Raw genomic sequence first — 19,129 nt, 5'->3', positions numbered from 1 at the left:
GATACAGAACTCCTATGAAATCAAAATACATTTCCAGAAAAATCAGCTGATAAATTAGCACACAATGGCAATTCTGTCCGAAAATACAAATGTATTTGAATGCTGCCTGACAGCAATCACTATGTCAATACCAGCTGCTATGTCACAAGTTAAGGAGGAAAAAAGGACAAATTTCAAATTTCCAGCCAGAATTTTAGTGAAGAAGAAAGAGCCTTGGACTGCAGTTAGAAGTTCTGAAGCATTACATGAAATACTGGAGGGAGAAAAAACTCCCAGCAAACTAACACATAGCTCCTCACACACAAACACCCTCAGTCTAAATTTAAAATGTAGGAGCCAACAAACTGACTCTAATTTGTGGACACAGAGCAAGCTGAAGGCAGTGATTTGGACAAATTCATAATTTCTGCCTTTATTTTAAAAAATCAGCTAAGTAAAAGTACAATCCCTTTCTCCCTGCATGAATTAGAGGAATGGTGGAAAATAACTTCTCCCTGGATTGTAATCAGAATAAAATTGGCTCCCAAAGCATTCTCTCTAGTATAAAGGCATAAATGGTGAACTGGTTACCAATCTTACTTGGGTTCTTCACAAGAAGTTCTGTTTCTCAGGAAGAGGAATCTTACAAAGCATATCTCCAGGATATACAGGGAAACTATATAGCCTTTCTCTTGAATTTCAAGACACTCATGGTTTCTTATAATTTATGAAATATGATCAGGTGAAACTCACCCTTACTTAAGCAGAACTGCCTAAACAGAACTAGAATGAACCCAAGAGGTTACACTGGCTGAAGTACAGCTTCTTTTTTTAATTTTTTTTTATTAATTGGTTATCCAGTATCCTTAGGCTGAGAGCCACAAAATACAGTATTCAAACTGTCTACAGCAAGTAGCATTTTAGACTAAATTTTCACGTGTAATAAAAATCCATACAGTTTCCTTCAAGCCTATAGAACTTCACCAGAGCTGCTTTATATTATATAAAGCACAGTTATCTTTGTCATCTTCTAATCACATCTAAAGAAAAAGTTTAACAAAAGAGTTTAAGAAACTAAATGTATAAATAGTAATATAAGGCATTTCCTCCCATTTTAGGCTTCATAAAATTCCATCCATTTACTGAACAACATTTCATAGCATCTAGTAATAAATTTCCATTTCCAAATCCTTTTGTCAGCATTTTAGAGGTGATTAAATCAGTTAACCCAGCAAAGAGGTAAAAAGGGCTATGCTTATTCCATTCTCACAGCATTGAAGACTGAACTGCTGTATAGATTACGAGTTCAGAAAAAGCCATTGGCAGATTAAGTTCTCAGAAACAAATAGTTTCTTTTGCCATGACAGAACCATAAGTCATTCAGCTTTCCACACCCACTTCCAAAAAGAGAATATATAAATGTGAGAATTGATATTTTCCACAAATTTTTCCTTGCAATAATACAGGTAATGCAAGTAATCTGCTGAAAGCAATAGGCTACTGCCTTAGTCAAAGACAAATCTTTTTTGGCAGATGCTAAGGCAAAAATACATGCTGTATGTACAAGCAGACTTCCATTCAAATATAATAAGAACACAATAAAACACTGTACAACTCTTTTGCTTCACTTTATAGATTACATGCAGATAAAAACTATTGTCATTTTCAGTAAACTTCTGATCATATCCACCTTGTTGATTTCCAAACAATCAAAAACTAGCTTAATGACCTTCTACCAAGTATAAATTTGCTTCTGAAAAAAATTCTAGGGTTTCTTTTCCATGCTATATTGCATCCTGAATGCTCTGCTGTGCATGCAAAAACATATGATATGATAGGACGATACCTTACACAAATTCATAAACAAGAATATGAGCTTAACCATTTAGATACTAAAAATTAGTTTCATTTTTATGAATGACACATGTATAAACATACTTTACTTAAACTTTTCAATGAAAAAATACAAAACAAAACCATGAACATTTTATTTTATATGTCACTATCTTGTAAGAGTGGGATAGTAAGGAACCTGGATTTCATGATTCCCAAGATAGCAATATCTCCTTTACATTAGGAATATAAATGAGATTTACTGCTACTGACCTAATCCTAGATGCCAAAACGCACAGCAACTTCCGAGAAAACTTAATTTAAAATTATGGTAGCTACAAAATTGTTTTAGCAAGTAGACAGCATCCATAGCACACATACATCCTCACACACACAGTATATATTTCAAGAAAGCTATAAAGTGGGCAAGTACTGTGGAAATAGTATTGTTACAGTGATACGAACACTACTCTGGCTTTCCAGGGTCTTCAGAGCCAGTAAAATTATGATGTGTTAAATATCAAAGCTGGCAGTCTTGATATCAAAGATTCGAATCAAATGCAAAATGAGATGGCAAACCAATAACCACAACATTTAAAGTTATAAAACCACATGACAGTACAGATTCTTCCTTAATACCATATTACAAACACTATTAAGTGACAGCAGATAATGTATTAACTGATTAAAGCACCTCTGAGAGAAGAAAATGCTTCCCGTGCTGCATCTTGAGCCTTTGTGTCTTCTGATGGAAGGAAGTAGGCAGTGATACCTGAAAACCACTGGTAACCACTCAGGGATTTTCCTGAACTTGCAAATGTCTTAGCTATGGGAAACGAAGAACAGAACTATGATTATAATAATGAAAGATTTCAGATTAACCTAGGCTATATTTTAAATTGTTTAATTAGCAGAACTTCTATGGAAAAGAAAATCACAAACTGTAAAAACATGTTCAAAAATATTTACAAACAGAGTTAAAAATTTAAAAGTGTGCTGGTAGTAAAGCTTCCAAATGCTACTTGACAAATTCTTCTCCAACACTGCCTTCAGAAATATGCATTTAAGTAACATTTAGCTGAGAATTTCACTACTTTCTCTTCTCTTTTACATTTTTGCTGACCTTTTACAATGTCTCGGCCTGTTTGTTTACAGACTTGGCACAAGAGGTGACACTGAAAAACTAAAATTTTCAAAAGTATCCAACCAACATGGAAACAGATTATCAAACTTGTACTCCAAATTCTAATGGAAGTTAGGTGCTTAACCTGGTTCTGATAATCTCTGCAAATGCATAACATGATTAGACATTTTTAAAGCCCACCAGGCACTTATTAATATCCAAGAAATACCAAGTACCTCAATACTACTCAATACTAAACACTGTTAGCTGTGAAACTTAGTCTTCAGAAAATTTATCCACCTTTGTACGTGGTATAACAGTGATGTTGTGGTACTCCCAGGAGGAGAGGGAGAGTAAGAGAAGGAAAGAAAAAATGTTATGCTCCTGTAACCTACCTCAAAATGCTTCACTACTACAGATCTATTCATTCATATCAGAAAAATACATTCTAATAGATTCTCTTTTCTCCGACTAGTTATTATAGGTCGAGTACATTCTTTTCAGGAATGTTCGTATACTAATTAACAACATGGTCCACCTGGCATGAAATATTCAATCTTTTTTTCTGATTTTTTTTCTTAAAGCTGTGCAAAACTCACTGAAATCCAAAAAATTAGGTTTCAAAGGCTTCCAGATGACTGGAATGGTTTTCTGTGGTTCATCGTCTTCTGATGAAGGGAAAATATCGTCATCAGTGCAGCTTATGTCACAAGAACAGCTACTGACCACAAAAGTACCTGAAGAATCCTCCTGCTTGAGACAAACATTACAAAATAAACAAGTAAACAGCATGCCAAGCAGTATGAATCAGTACATTTTATCAAATTATGTGTTTAAATTACAAAAAATACTATAGCTCAACAGGCATATATCTTAGAATAATTTGCAGAATAATAGCATATGATTTCTCATTAGATTGCAGAAACTGGCAGAACATAACATACTCCTGTTGACATATGATATGGAAGAAAAGTGCAGACTTAGTAGTAAGTAAGGACAGTAGATATGAAAAATTATGAGACTCAAGGAGACAGAAAGAATAATATGATGAAGTAATGCTATTGCACAATTATATTCAGGAGTTTTTAAAAACTATGTTTTTAAAAAAATAGCATAAACTAAGTGAACAAAGGAATCAAAGCACAAAAGTGACAATTTTATAGTTAATACCATCATCAAACACTTGAAGCCGAACAAAAGACTAGCAAGAAAGTTTTAAAACTTTTGGAACCATGAATGAAGGCAGTCCAAGTAAAAAAAAAAAATCTTTCTATTATCTCAAAAAGACTATCCTTTCCATCAAAAGCTTTGGTATGAGTTGAGATATCAAAAGAGCATTTCCCAAGATCTATAAATCAAAGTAATTTTTTGACAATGAAGGAGAATCATCCTTCCCAAATGTTTTCTTAGGACTAGGAAGAAAAAACTACCCAACACACCGTTTAAAGCAAAATACGCAGGCAGAGTGCTTACTTACCGGTCTTCAAAAATTCTGGGTTCATTATATTTTCAACAAGTCACATAATTACAGAATACATTTTTGGGTTTGTTTGTTTGTTTTGTTGGTTTTGGTTCTGTTTTGTTTGCTTGTTTTTCTGTTTGTTTGTTTGTTTTATTTTAGAGCAATCAGAACCCCTACTCTCTTTCATCTGATGGCACCCTAGGCACCCTAATCTGCAGAGCACATTAACTTTGGGATCACTAGCTTGGCTAATACTACTTGTCTTCATCTAAAAGCAATATGAATTCTGACAGAATTTATCTATAAACCTTAACCAATTACCACCGCATACTGTAACTCCAGATTATATCAATTAAATTTCTTCACAAATATCTCAGATTTCATATAGTTCTAAGCTATGCATTTTTCTGCAGGCTTCTTAAATACTAAATTCACAAAAATTTTAATAAAGCCAAATAAAGCAAGATAAAAAGTTGACAAAATAGGAAGCCTGTGGCAATCCTTAAATATGGATTAGAAACTGCTGAATATTCTTTTAGCTGATAAATTAGTGTTCCATGTAAAATGTCATTAAAAAAGAATATTAACGTCATATAGTGAAGTAATTTTTATTGTTTAATTTTATTGTATTTTTTCTTTCCTTTCGAAAAGAAAACATATCTTATTGCAACTTCAAAATTTTCTCTTGATATTAACCACAAACAAAAAAAAAAAAGGCAGAAAACTATAGTATGCATCAGAAGTCTGCAATGATAATTCATTTAATCAATATTAGACTTCACTGGAGTGAAAAAGGATTCTGGTAATTTAAAGCAGTGTATTTGGAAATTTTAAGAAAAGGCTAAAGTACAAAAAAGCTAAAGTACCTGTGAGAGGAAACTCAATTCTGCTGCCTCTAAAAGGGCTCATGGGTAGTTTTATACGCACTGTAAACACTAAAGCTATTCTCTAAGAGAGGTTGATGTCCTTTGATTGGACTTCATTTTATTCATTCCTCCAAGAAAGTCAAGGCAATAATCTACTTTATGTGAATCAATTGTACATGAGAGGTTAAAAGAAGTCAAGCAAATGTAACCTAATAGCACAAAGATGAAAACTGCAATTTAGCACAAGCATGACATGTATTCCAACATTACAATATACAAGTATCCAGCAGCACCCCTACCATTTCCCACTCACTGAATTACACCTTTGGCTACTGCCGTCAGTATTTTGCTGTTACCTAGAGGGCTGCCGGATAGCCCCTAAGCCTTCAGGTATGACTTACAAACAAACAAAGCTGGAACACAAATAAGTTCACTGAAATAGATTCAAAGCTGGATTGTGCTACAAGAATCAAGAAAATTCAATTTTTTTTAAAGTTTCCAATTTTTTTCTCATGAGTTGTCACTTTAAGGAAGTATACAGACTTCATAGCGGCATCAAGTGCTAAAAGTGCTATCACTTCCTTCTTGCAAATTGTTGTTTTATTAAATTAGTTGGTTTCACTGGGTAATTCATAACATCCACCATGAAGAAATCAATTTGCATTGCAGCATGGGCATTCAGGGAAGTACTAATGTAACATATACAGAGTTTGCACTTCTTGGTCCTACCCCCATGCCCAGACATGGTGATGTGAATGATGCTATCACAATGCTGCTTTGGGGTTTGTTTTTACATCACCTGGATTTAACTTCAATATGCAACAAAAATCCGTCACTGGGAAAAAATATTGTTAACTGGAAAGGGAAAAGTTCCAGTTTGCCAGTTTTTTACTCACTTTTATTAAGCTTTACATAATCACCTTTTAAGAGATCTAGAGCTACAGCTATCTTCTGTAGCTGCTATTAAAGACCTGTAACTTCTCTCCACTCCCTAACCTGGAGTACCAAATTTATATGCTCTGCAGGGGAATATGAAAAGAGCACCTATTCCATTTTTATGCTATCTGTTAAAATTGTTCTTTCATCTGTGTTTCTAAACATGATTTCTTCAAAATGTCTTTCATAAAAAAATTCATGGGGATGTAGTGAGCCTCACAGACTGTATCACAAGTGGTTTAGTATAACATAGGGAACTCCCTTGTAGCTTTCTAATTTGGTAATATTATAAATATCTCAAATTGATGCCACATGAAATTTTTGTATCATCCATAGTAACATCCCTTCTTCCTAATAAGTCAATATTTTATAAATAATTAGGTTTGCATCAATATTGCTTCATGGAGATAAATAAAAGTATACATCTGTGTTTCCACAAATAATAAAAAGCTGGTCAGTTGCAAAATTTTTGGAAATTACTATGATATATCAGAAATTTTACAATAACTCTTATGTAATTGCAAAAAATAATTTTAGACAATAATTAGAGACAACTGTTGATGTCAACGTCTATGATACATCACAATGACTCATTAAAGGCTGATTCCCACAATGCTCGAAAACCACGGGTAAATAATCGCTTTCTGCAGCAGCACAGGGGCAGGCTACAGAAAAGTATTAGGTGTGGAACCCTGGCACTCAAAGAACAGCAGGCTCAATGACAGCCTAAGTAGGGCTGCCAGACTCTGTTTAGTAGCTATATTCAAATTTCATACAAATGTTGGTCTTCCATTCCTCTCAACAGAGAAAGTAATCTAAGAAGCTAAAACTTATAGACTGCCACAAATAGACTAACTTTCCCTGAATAATATTCTCATCACTTTAAAAAGAAAACATCGAGCTTGCTATAATGACATTTTAATTAAATCTTACAGAACCTATTTTATCACATAACATTTTCATGTTAGTTCACAGAAGCAATATATTTTCTCATTTGTTACACAGTTTCTCCCACACCCACTGTACATTGTGATACCAATCTAATTTTGGATCAGAGCCTGCATGTATGCATACGCTTAACTATATTCACATAACTCATGTCATTGATGCAAGCACGCTCAGAATGAAGTTAAGCAAATGCACGAGTGTTACAAGATCCAAATTCTCCTGTTGAAAAAGCCTTGGAGCTAGGACTTTGACTGATATAGCTGAAATTCCATGCAGTGGTCTTTTATGAAAACAACAGATTGCCTTCTTGAAAAGCTTACATTCTCCGCTACGGAAACTGGTATAAAAACCTATCACAACACAGTTCTAAAACTGATAACTCTCCCACTGAGCAGCAATGACAATAGAGTGGAGTAGAGATCTCGGAAGGCATAAGATTATGATAATCTCTTTATTTCTTTTGATGTACCTTGATAACAGAACTCCTTGAAATAAATATAATGAGAAAGACCACATACATCTTGCAGTATTTCGAGTACAATACACAGACTCATAGGAAAGATAGTCTTTTACTCCAAAATTCTTTCAAATAAAGTATCTTCATTATGAGAAGGGTACTAAAAATTATCTTTTCAAAGAGAACTGGACTAAACCTGCAATCAAATGGAGTAGGAAAGAAAATCCTTTATTTACTATCTCAGTGTTTGAAATAAATCAGCATAGAAAAAAAAAATTTTGCAGTATTTGTTACCAAGTTTTGAAAACAAAACTACAAGGATTATCTACATTCTTATGATGCAGAAGGGAAACGAAAGGTTACGTAGAAGTATCATTCAATGATGACAAAGTATTCAAAAAATGCTACCCACAATGACACCAGCAAAACGTGTTTTGCAACTTGAAATTCCTTCCTAATTTCCCTGACATCACCGATAAAGTCTAATTCTACAGCTAAAGTCCTGCATGTAGATTAACTAAAATAATTCAGACCTGAAGGAACTGGACAGAAACAGGGAACTATGTTAAATCAAATATAACCTGCAGGATCACACACCTTTAGTACATATGACATGCAAATATCTCCTGAAAACCTTCTCTAAATTTATGAGTCTACAAGTTAGAGAACTTTACAAGTGTTTTTAAAATTATCTCCAAATTGACCTGTGAAATAGATTTCCTGATGTTTAACAGGGGCAAACTGCTTGCACTTCTGAAAAGTGTTCCACCCACACAAGTCAAGATCATTTACAAATAGGAAAACACAATATCAATTGATGAGAGGTAATATAATGCAATAGTATTATACAAGAAAAAGCAGCAGCAGGTATGATTCCTGCACCTCTCACAGGCAAACAGAATCCTTTCTTCTGCCAAATGTGGAAAGAAAACTACATGACTCCCTCTAATTCTGGACTATCCATAACTTAAGGGGTTGCAGTTTCACAGCTTGTATTGTTTGATATACAAGTGCTCCTACTCATTGGAACACAGGAACAAAGTATTCATTATTAAATGAGGGAAAGAGCAAATCTGAAAGCATGAACAATAGCTAATATGTTCACTACTGTCATCAAAAGTATGTTCCCAGCAGCAGAGGCTCCAACAGCTCTAATTTCTGTTTATGATCACTTAAAAGGCAACACAATAGAATAACAGTCCATATGCAGAAAATAAAAATTTATGGAAGTTCACTGTGCTGACAAAGTAAAAATATTGTTTCACAGTTGTATTTTTCCTAATTGAAAATATTCAAAATTATTTTTTTATTGAGTACAAAAGCCAATACACTTGATTTAAAGATTCTGGAATATGCTTCAGAAATTGTCTCCCTTGAACAAAAAACATTCTGCACTGTAAATGTATGAAGCGACTGTCTTATTGGCAAAGTAAAATATTGACAAAACTAGGTATTTATGTTAGAGTGGTGACCTTGTTTTTTACCCTGAAGTAAATGAGGCATTCCCAAGTTTTGGACATTAATGTCTTATTACCATTATTATTTATTCTTAATATATAAAATCCCTATAAAAAGTATTTACCAAATTTTTAATAATATTTTATTAATAAAATCTTGTATTTATTTATCTCTTTAGCCTTTTCTGTATCACCGTTTAAAAAAGAAAAGAAGGTGTGTTAAAAAAAGCTTCAATTATTATGCAAAAACACATCTTGAAGTTGCACAGTAATGTATTAAACCAGAACAGTGAGTAAAATGTTATGTTCCCCTAGGCACAAGGGCTCATTTTGCTGCCAGAAACAATTTAAAACAAATTTCTAGGCAGGCTTTGTAGTTAAACACGAAGAGATTTAGCTAAAGAAAATGCATTATAGAGGAGGAAAGACAGCAGAGACTAAGATTACACTAGCTATAATTGCATAATGATTTTAAAAGTAAATTCAAAGAATGTAAAATTAACAACTGTGGCACATAATGATAAAAATTAATATACAATACAGTTAAAAATATGTATACCTCATAGCTGAAATGATAACAGAACTGATGTCATAATACTTATCAGAATTACACTTCACTGTGGAGTCTATTAATATTATCTTCAAAGTGCTTACACAAGTGACTACTTTTACATATTGTTCATAAAGGTGCATTTTCTTTTTGCTTAATTTTCAGCAATCCTTTGAAAGCCTGAAACTAAAATTAGTTCTCCTTCTAAAGCAGTTTTCCCCTGCAATACTTTGTTATTATAAGATTGGATTTCAAGTGCTGAATTACTAACTGATAGTTAAAATTTTCTGTAGGGCTGGTTTGCACCAAATAGTGACAAACTGTACAGTACTACAGGCATATCAATCTTGAAGGCATGCATTTATCATTATGCAGTTAAATGATGTTAACAGTCATACTCTGAAAGACTTACTAGTTCTCCATACTCATAACTTCTTGGAAATTTAGCTTATTTTATCATGACATAAAATAATCTATGGCCAAAAGATTCTAATGCTTTTCCCTATGAGACAATCACTGCAGAAATTAGACTATTTTTCTTTTAACTCTACAATACATAAGTTTATATATCAAAGTCCAGGGCAAGCCTCTGCAAACCTTACCCCTTAGAAAGTGTGACAGCTTTGTCTACAATGAATTGGAAATATGATTTACAACAACAATCCCTGAAAGGGTGAGGCTTTAACCAAATCTAAAACATCTACATAAGAGGGGGGAAAAGAACTACTGAACAGACATAAGGAAAATTTTGATTCTTATATAAAATGTTGTGCATTTTAATATGATTTTTTTCCTGATTTATGTAAAGCTTTGTGGTTTTCATTTTCCCTAGCTTGTCACATTGTAGTGATGTAAGGTGCATTTTAGCATCAAGTCTGCCATAAGCAATAAAGTCAGTGCCCCCAAAGAAATATTAATATATTATCACTCTTCCCCACCATGCCCCATTCCCAAATTTTCCTTTATTCAGCTTATTTGGTTTTGCTTCACATAGTTAACTTTTCAGTCACCCACACAAATATTTAATGTTTTAGTGAAAGAAATACCAAACTAGAAACTGACAGGATGAAATACAATTTACTTTCCAAGGCAAGAATGAGGCCATCATGGAAGAAAAACATAAGAGGTATTTTACCTGTTTGGAAAAATAAAATTAAAAACAAAAAAGGGAGGGGGAAGAGGGGAAGGCATGAACTATTGAAAGACATTCAGGAAATGTAGTTGCTTAAGAGACATGAAATGTGAAATATCAATATAATAACACTCTATAACAATCTCTGCACCTAGATCATCAAAGTACAGAAAATCGTAGGAAGAGCTACAAAAAGGTGACTGCAACAGTAGAAGACAGATCATGAGGCACTCTCTTCAACAAAATATTAAAACTTATAGAGATTCAGGAGGAAAAAAAAATAATTTTCCTTATAAAATAATAAAAAGAAAAACAGAAAAGCAATGACAAATACTAAGAAAATAAATTCTGGTTTGACCTTAGTTCTGCTCATATGAAAGTCTGCAACCTTTAAACCACCAGAATTCCTATTCCTGTTCTGCTGTTTCTGTAGAATCCTAAACTAAGAGAACTAATCCCAGTGAACTAATGGTTCCTTTAAATTTTTTGACCAAGATGATCTCCGCTACATGATCGTAAGTCATTCGTTAGATGTATCTTTCATACAGAAAAAATAAAATTCAGTATGTACAAACCCCAAGCTTTTGAAGGTTAGTGAGGTTTTAAATCTTCCACTTTACATCAGAAACATCAAGAAGAGATGCCACCTCACAGCAAACCAACACTGTTCATACAGTTTCCTAATATAGTTGTGTTCTACAGTGTAGCTACCTGTACAACACAGGTTACACACGTGCTTGACTGAGCCATGCTGGCTGAGCACCTTGAAGCTTCAAGATGAAAAATGCCACACAAATATACTACCTATATACTATACTTCCTTGTGTCAAATATACTCACTTGACACAAGGAAGCATTTATGTTCATTCTTTCCTTATGGTAAGTTCTGAAATTCAATGAAATATGTACACTGTTATTTGAAATTATGTACATTGTTATTTGAAATTACACCCACATGAGAATATGTAGGTTCATTCCAAATTGTGACAAAGCAACAGAAAAATAGAAAGCATGCATATATCTTTAAAGGAAGATAACATTTTCAAACTACTTGCCTTATTCTCCAGATGTGATTTTAGAAAATGAAGGTAGCCAACAGGTGCAAATGCATCAGCAGAATGCACGATCACCTTGGCTGAATCTCTGAAATACAAAATGTTTTTCATCAAATATTAGTATATAATTTTATATATAGACAATACTTACCCTCTGTATAACACAAACTCCAAGGTAACTAATTGAAAATCTATTAATTTCTTACCTGTGTTTCCATATAAATTAAGAAAAAGTAGTTTGGTATATAAAATCATACTGTCAAACATACACATTATTTTCAAGAATTTTCAATTTTCAAAAGGAATAAACTATACTTCCTGTGTCAACTGGCACTGGCAGGATGCACGAACAACCACAAAACCACAGCTGAAATGCAAAGTGTAAGTTTGCTTTCATTACCTCTCCAACTGGGGTCCCCAAAGCAGCATTAAAGCAGAAGCACAAAAGCAGGGACATGGGCACTGCAGGGTCTCAGTCCTTGATAGAGGATCACCAAACCTGCTGGGTTTGCCTGTACTTCAGAGATTTGCACAGGCATAATATTCTGCTTTGATCTTTCCCACAGCAGGGCAGGAATCTCAAGCACGATTTTTTGCTTGATAGGGTGCCCCTAAGTTTATCACAGGCCTATGTTATCTAAACACAGATGTTCTACTCATCCAACATACAAGGTCAAACAACAATTAGTATGATACATGTATTTTTTGACACTCCAACTGCAAGCCACTTGAGTGTGTTTACAATTCTGCTCATCAATCGTCCCTTATTTTCCCCACACTTTCAGACCAATATTGAGAGAATCAGTTAGCTGTAGTCTATGGAAGCATAAATTACATTATGTTTTACATCCTAGAGACTAATATGTAAAGTAATCTTTTAATTTCACCAACAGATCTTTTCAGAAGTCCATTGTTTTATGTTCCAGGGATTAGTTTTTGAAGTATTAACACCACAGAATATTTCACACTGAGAAACTGACTGATTCAATCATCTCGCATCTGATATTGAAGACTACTAGACACAACTTTTTAATGCCAAATTTGTTGGTAACAATGATAAACTTCCTCTGTGCTGATTCAAGTCAGCTAGTTTTAGTTTTCATTTTTACAGACACAATCTGTCACACTGATTCACAAGAGGCAGTATCTGTTATATCCATCTGCATGATTTTACTACTTAAGAAAAAGGTAGCTCTAGGAAACAAACATCAGAAGGTGAGAAATGCAAAGAAAACATTAAAGAAACTCAAGCGCAGTACAAGAAAATCCCCAAATCATTGTAAATAAGGACTAAGAACACATAACTTTCTTGAAACCACGGTGCCCTTCGTACCTTCATAGTGTTCAATGAGATCATATAGATAGATTTCTAGTAATGCTACATAAAACCCAGGCAAACTCAAACCAGTTGAAGTCTCAGCCAGATCCCAGTGCCTTAATAAAAGAGTAAAATTAACAGAAATAGCCGTTCTAGAAAATGTATTTTGAGATTTAAAATAACAAAATATTGCACAATAATTATAAATACCTTTAACATAAGAAGGTCCACTTCCCTTTAAGCAAACTTTTAAAGTATTATGATAAATATGCCTCAGCTTCATTCTTCAGAGTAATTAGCAAGATTTTTTATGATTAAAATATTATTTATATTTAATATATGAACATAAGATACCTTTAGATAGTTCCTTAAGATTAAAAACATTTTTTTCAAATGACCAAATCTTTAGTAACAGGAATATATCATTAAAAATACAAAAAAACAGACACCAAAACTCCAGTGGTACCTCATACCAGGGTATCCTCCATGTCTGAGTACGTTCTCAATAAACATTTTCTGCTTGTTATTCAAGTCCAATATAGGGGAAATTTAGTACTTTTCGGTGATGCATTTACTACTTAAAACTAATTAACAGAAAAGCTGATATTAGAACGACAAAAATTAGGTATTAACTGTATGTGCCTGTTGAATTTAAAGAATACCTAGTAAATGTGAAAAAAAAATATTTAACTTCAAAGTAAAAGAAGCAGTCCTACTTGCATCCTGCATGTCCCAGTTCACCAGTACAGCATAGCAGACGTATACCTGAACCATGGATATCTAAACATTTGGAAACTATCCTAGCAGAGTTAACAGGATAACAAAGTCTGTTTAGATTCAGTGTATACGAAAAGCAAGAATGGATAGTAGAAAATAACTAAACTTGTAACTTATTTAATGACAAAGGAACTACAAAATATTTTTCTTAACATGTTCATAAAGTAATAGATTTCATGTGCATGGCCCCTCAAAGGACATGTCTTTATTACATGAATAATGTAAGAGCTAAGCAGGACTAATGAAGCCAGAGACACACAATGCCAATGCAGCTATTCAGTTTCCATTATGGAAATGTATATTTAGAAATAGTTGAGGAACTGTTATCAGTCCACTGCGCCATATATTTATTATTAAATACTCACCAATTTATATATTTGTTTTTTATGTATTTTTTGTGAATTTATTGTTAACTTTTATTATTATTTGGAGTATCGCCAAGAGAAATAAAACCAACTCAGTCAGACCACCTCTGTTTTAGCTTGTCCTAGTTACTTGAACTGTCTTTAAACCACTCATAGCATCAAATACATTTAAAATATATTATAATACATTCCTATTTAAACTGCCCTTTGGTTGATCTCAAATGAAGGGTACAGTCAACCAGTATTTCAGTGATATCTGACAGACTACCTGCCAACACTTTTACCAATTTGTCTATTGATCTCCTCCCAAATGCCATGCAATGAAACAGAGCTAACTGTTCTTTGTTCTCTATTGCTTACACAGACAGATCCCAGTCCTACACTGAAGTGAAACAAATAGACCTTCACCATGAAAGCCTTAATCATGTCTATATGCTCCATAATCTTGACCCTCACTAAGACAACTGAGAATCAATCACCAATACATGACTAATAGTCTGTTTACTTGTTAAGAAAAGAAACAGCAGCCAAAGTTTCTCACTTGAAGCAAAAAGGCTTAGCTACTTAACAGGCTAATAAGAAACAAGACACAAAGAGAGGGTAATCAGACATTGGAATGGGCTGCCCAGGGAAGTAGTAGATTCTCAGTCCCTGGAGGCTTTTAAGATAAGACTGGATGTGGCACTAAGTGCCATGGTCTAGCAACTGCAGCGGTAGTGGATCAAGGATTGGACTTGATGATGGTTGGTCCCTTCCAACCCAGCTGATTCTGTGATTCTATGATTCTATGATTTTCCATATTTCACTACACAGATTTTAGTAAATTATGTCAAAGGAATAAACTACGCAGTGTAATTGAGATGGATTCATGGAAAGTTTGTATTTAAAATATCCTGTAGTAATTGAAGAAAAATGTTTATCACTATTATTCTAAGCCGCTAAACTCACACACTCACGCACACATACACACACAACTAATGGGACCCACAGGCTACTGATGTGGCAGTTTATCAAATTTAGCTGTAATGAAAGATAAATATTACAGGCAATTTACACTTCTTGAAAGGATAAAAGTGTCAGTGTGTAGGTATCAGTTTTACTGCAGGCCATAATCAGCAAGTAAATGAAAGAGCAAATGTCTAAAAGTTTATAGACCTCTTTGAAGGCCTCATCTTGTCAAGTATTGATTTAGGTTTTCAGAGGACTTTGCCAGGGTTAAACAAAGTGTGTGTGAACTTAGAGAACATATTTTACCACTGCCAATGCCATGTTTTACCTCTTACCACCTCTAGTTGTCTCAAGATAAACTTTTGATATGGACCTGTTACTTTATTATAAGGAAATAGAAGAAACTGTTCCTTACACAACTATTTTCTTCTTAAATAAAGGGCAGTCCAGAGTGAATGTTTCATATTCTCCACCTTCTCCACAAACATGGACTCCATATTTCTCAGAGAGCTAGCACAGAAGGGAAATTAAAACACACAAGTATTACATTAAAGCAGCCTATTAAACATATAGAGCTAAAAATGTCAAAACCAGCAGGGTATACACTATTTGTTGGCTGAGGTTAAACCACAACATGTACTTTCTAAAGAACTACCCATTACATGGCTGAAAAAAACCAAACATCATACAGCAGGTTCTTGATTTCTTTGTATGCTTATTACAGTGATCTAAAAATTACCAATGTGTTATAGTTTAAGTAGAACTGGCACTGTAACATTCAGATAAACAAATTAATTCTCAGCTCATCTTCCTCAGTGGCCATATTCAGATTCTCATATTTGTCTAACTCTCTTTAGCATAGCTAGTTCACCTCTACAAGAAACTTGTACTTCACACAGAAGCATACAGTGAAGACATCTTTTGACAACAGATTGAACAACTGCATTCTATATTTTGATAAATACTCATTCCTTCAAAAAAAATCTAACAAATAGAACCAATGAGCATTTTCTAAGTCAGAAGCAAAAAGCTAAAGCAAGATCTAAAGGGGAAAAAACTTGTTTGCATTATAAATTGTACTGAATATACTTTCCAAATCAACATATATTTATGAATATTCTTGAAGCTCTGGATATCCCAGCACCCAGCACCTTGTACCACGCCTGAGCATAGGGAAGCCCCCTCTTTGTCTGCAGGAGAAATCCATCTTTCCAGCACCAGATTATATCACCTTGTTAAGCGTCACAGCAGTAGCTGCTTCAAGCCAAGTCCCATCCCAAGTACTAACATTCTGCTTTAAGTAGCTCATGAGAAGCTGAACTGCAGTCTTCAACTCCATTGCAAACACCAATGTTAGTATTGGGAATATTTAACTCTTTTATGCATTTCCTTAAAGGAGCAGAAGCCCACCCATGATGCTTCTGCAGTTGAAGTAGCAATGCAGTTCTCCACAACATGTCGAAGAGGGTTAGAAAAACTCTGTCTGGAGGCGAGAAAATAATTCCAAATCTGTTGCTTGTTACCTTTTAGGCAAACAAGAGAGTGGGTTATTTATAGTATACATTGTAGGTTCCATGTTTTAAATGGTTACCAGAATATTTGTGCAGCAAGTCTATTTGATATATTCAAATGATACCATATTTTTATTAGTGAAGCTGAATGCACAGTTTGTGTTATTTTACAGTTCTCTTTCAAAGTTTTTTTTTTTTATTTTAAAACTTCAAAGAATGTTTATAATTTGAGTTACTTACACCAAAGGCCTAAAAACTCTTTAGCCTTTACATTGAAAAAAAGGAAAATGCTCTGATAAAACAATACCTTGGTAATGCTCTATGTGAATATTTAGTTTGGCGGTGTAAAATCTAAATCTCTTTTGGAACATGTATTAAAATTTTTTTCAGTGTTTTGTTATGAGAGTTATTTTTCATTTTTCCTTTCCCATTTTCTTTCAAAGAAAAGGAGCAAAAGAAAACCTTTAATCAAGTGCTCATTAAAAAATTATACTCCTGACATAAAAGACAACTCCATCTGTCAACAATGGCAACAAGGTTTCTATAGGACAAATACATCAAGAATAATTAATGTTGATGGAAGAATGGACAACCTACAAAACAGTTAGTCAAAACCTTTTATTCTTACTCTTGTTGCAAAAAAACCTTAAGAAAACTATTTTAAAAATGAAAGAGAGAAAACCAGGAAAGATGTTTCTAAATGTAATCCTTCCACGGTGAATACTAGGAATTACCATTTCCAAGTCACTTTCAAAATTGGTAGGTCTGCTTGTAAACATTCGTGTCTAGAATAAGTATTGGCAAATTAACATCGAATACTCAAAAGATGTGATACTATTTCCTATCTTTGTTGTGAGAAATCCTCATTTTCAATGTCACTGGCTTCAGCGTCATTCTTGACACCAATTATAAAAGGTGCGAAAGGATTTTCAGTTCCCACAAATGTCAACAGGAACAGAGCTCATAGAACAGATTCTTAATGTTCATTTAACAAAGTCAGCAATATTTTTAAAATGTCATCAATGACATCAGAACTGTGCCTTTTAGTAATTTAGAATATTAACATTTTTTTGAAGACAAATTATTTTGTTTTGCAAATTGGATGCTATATTCATAACAATACGACAGCTTGGACTCTAATATAAATTTTATGATTGCTAAATCTGCCTTCTTGTTCAGATGAGCCAGAAAACTGCAATTTTACAAATTACACTTAACTATTTGCAAGTAATGCAAGTCTAATTCAGAATCCAAAAGAAGGATATGAAGAAAACATTTTGTAGACTACACAAAACTTATCTTAAGTACTGAATGAGACACAATGTATATAAACGACTAGCCCAAACATTACCCAAAGAACAGTCTAGTCCTATCTTGGGAAGAAAACACAGTGATTAAAACTGATTTTGTCACTTAACTTCAGTAATCAAAGATAAATATATGAAGTGATTCCTTTTTTAAATGAACACTTTCTTCCTAGACAGAAATTGTAATACTTAGTAAATTCTTGTAACTACAGAAATGCTCTTTATATCAAGATATTCTCATCAACTTCTGAGGCAAGCATATAAACAAACGTTTTCCTATTGTCTATTAGCAGAGCTAGAAGTATGGACAAATATAACCATAATGTCCATTTACCATTCTGTTAACAAATTCTAAGGAGAGTGGAAGCACCCTCTGGGATTTCGCAAGTTGCCAGAAAATTCTTTAGCTTAAAAAGCTAAGACTCCTGTTACAGAGGAAACACTGGGACATGAAAGCAACTTAATAATTTAGAAATTATCTAGCAACCACTCCTCGATAATTAATCAAAGACCTATAATTTAGAAAAAAGCTACAGTTCAAAAACTCTCCTTTCCGCAATGCCCATGTCATGAGCCAGTAAAATTCACTCCTGCTAAAAGTATGTGGCAGATCATCATTGTGCTCATAAGTTCAACATCCTGTATGTAGTAGAAAAATGTTTGCAAAAAGTTTTTCCCACTCATTAGTCATCCATTTTTCTGCTACTATAGCAGCAAAATACCTCACCTCTATGTCAGTAATTATTATAATTTCTACTGTACACATAAACTAATGTAAATAAGAAGATTGAAAATTTAGGTGATAATATATATTTTTGAACTTGTGGGTTGTGGATTTATTTGTTTGTTGGGGTTATTTTTTCCAATTAACATTAACATGCCTCTTATAATGCCTCAACTAGAGATTTTTTTTTCTAAAAATAAAACTATTACTTTATGTTTATTTGTTATGTATCCAAAAGACAAACTGTAACAGGCACATTATAGTAATACAAGTCAACTCTGGTCTCACTGCCTGTTCCTTAAGGTAAACTTTTAGTACAATTAAAAACAACAACAAAAAGTTAAGTTCTATTTCCTGATATGTAGTACCAGAGAGGTTGAA

At 33.6% G+C, this 19,129-nt stretch overlaps 1 protein-coding gene across 1 annotated transcript in view; it reads right to left on the bottom strand.

Annotated features, from left to right (window-relative positions):
• DPH6 (diphthamine biosynthesis 6) overlaps positions 1–19,129 on the bottom strand; it is a 198,113-nt gene that overhangs the window by 119,033 nt on the left and 59,951 nt on the right. The window contains exons 7-10 of the mRNA XM_064658507.1: positions 15,622–15,716; positions 11,799–11,886; positions 3,535–3,685; positions 2,507–2,638 (exon numbers count right to left, since the gene is read on the bottom strand). Coding sequence (XP_064514577.1) covers positions 2,507–2,638; positions 3,535–3,685; positions 11,799–11,886; positions 15,622–15,716 — 466 coding nt within the window. The remainder of the gene's footprint in view (positions 1–2,506; positions 2,639–3,534; positions 3,686–11,798; positions 11,887–15,621; positions 15,717–19,129) is intronic.

This window comes from Pseudopipra pipra, chromosome 6 (genome assembly GCF_036250125.1).
Source record: "Pseudopipra pipra isolate bDixPip1 chromosome 6, bDixPip1.hap1, whole genome shotgun sequence".
Classification (NCBI taxonomy): domain Eukaryota; kingdom Metazoa; phylum Chordata; class Aves; order Passeriformes; family Pipridae; genus Pseudopipra; species Pseudopipra pipra.
The sequence above is the reverse complement of the archived record's forward strand: the minus strand, read 5'-3'. Positions and strand labels throughout refer to the sequence as shown.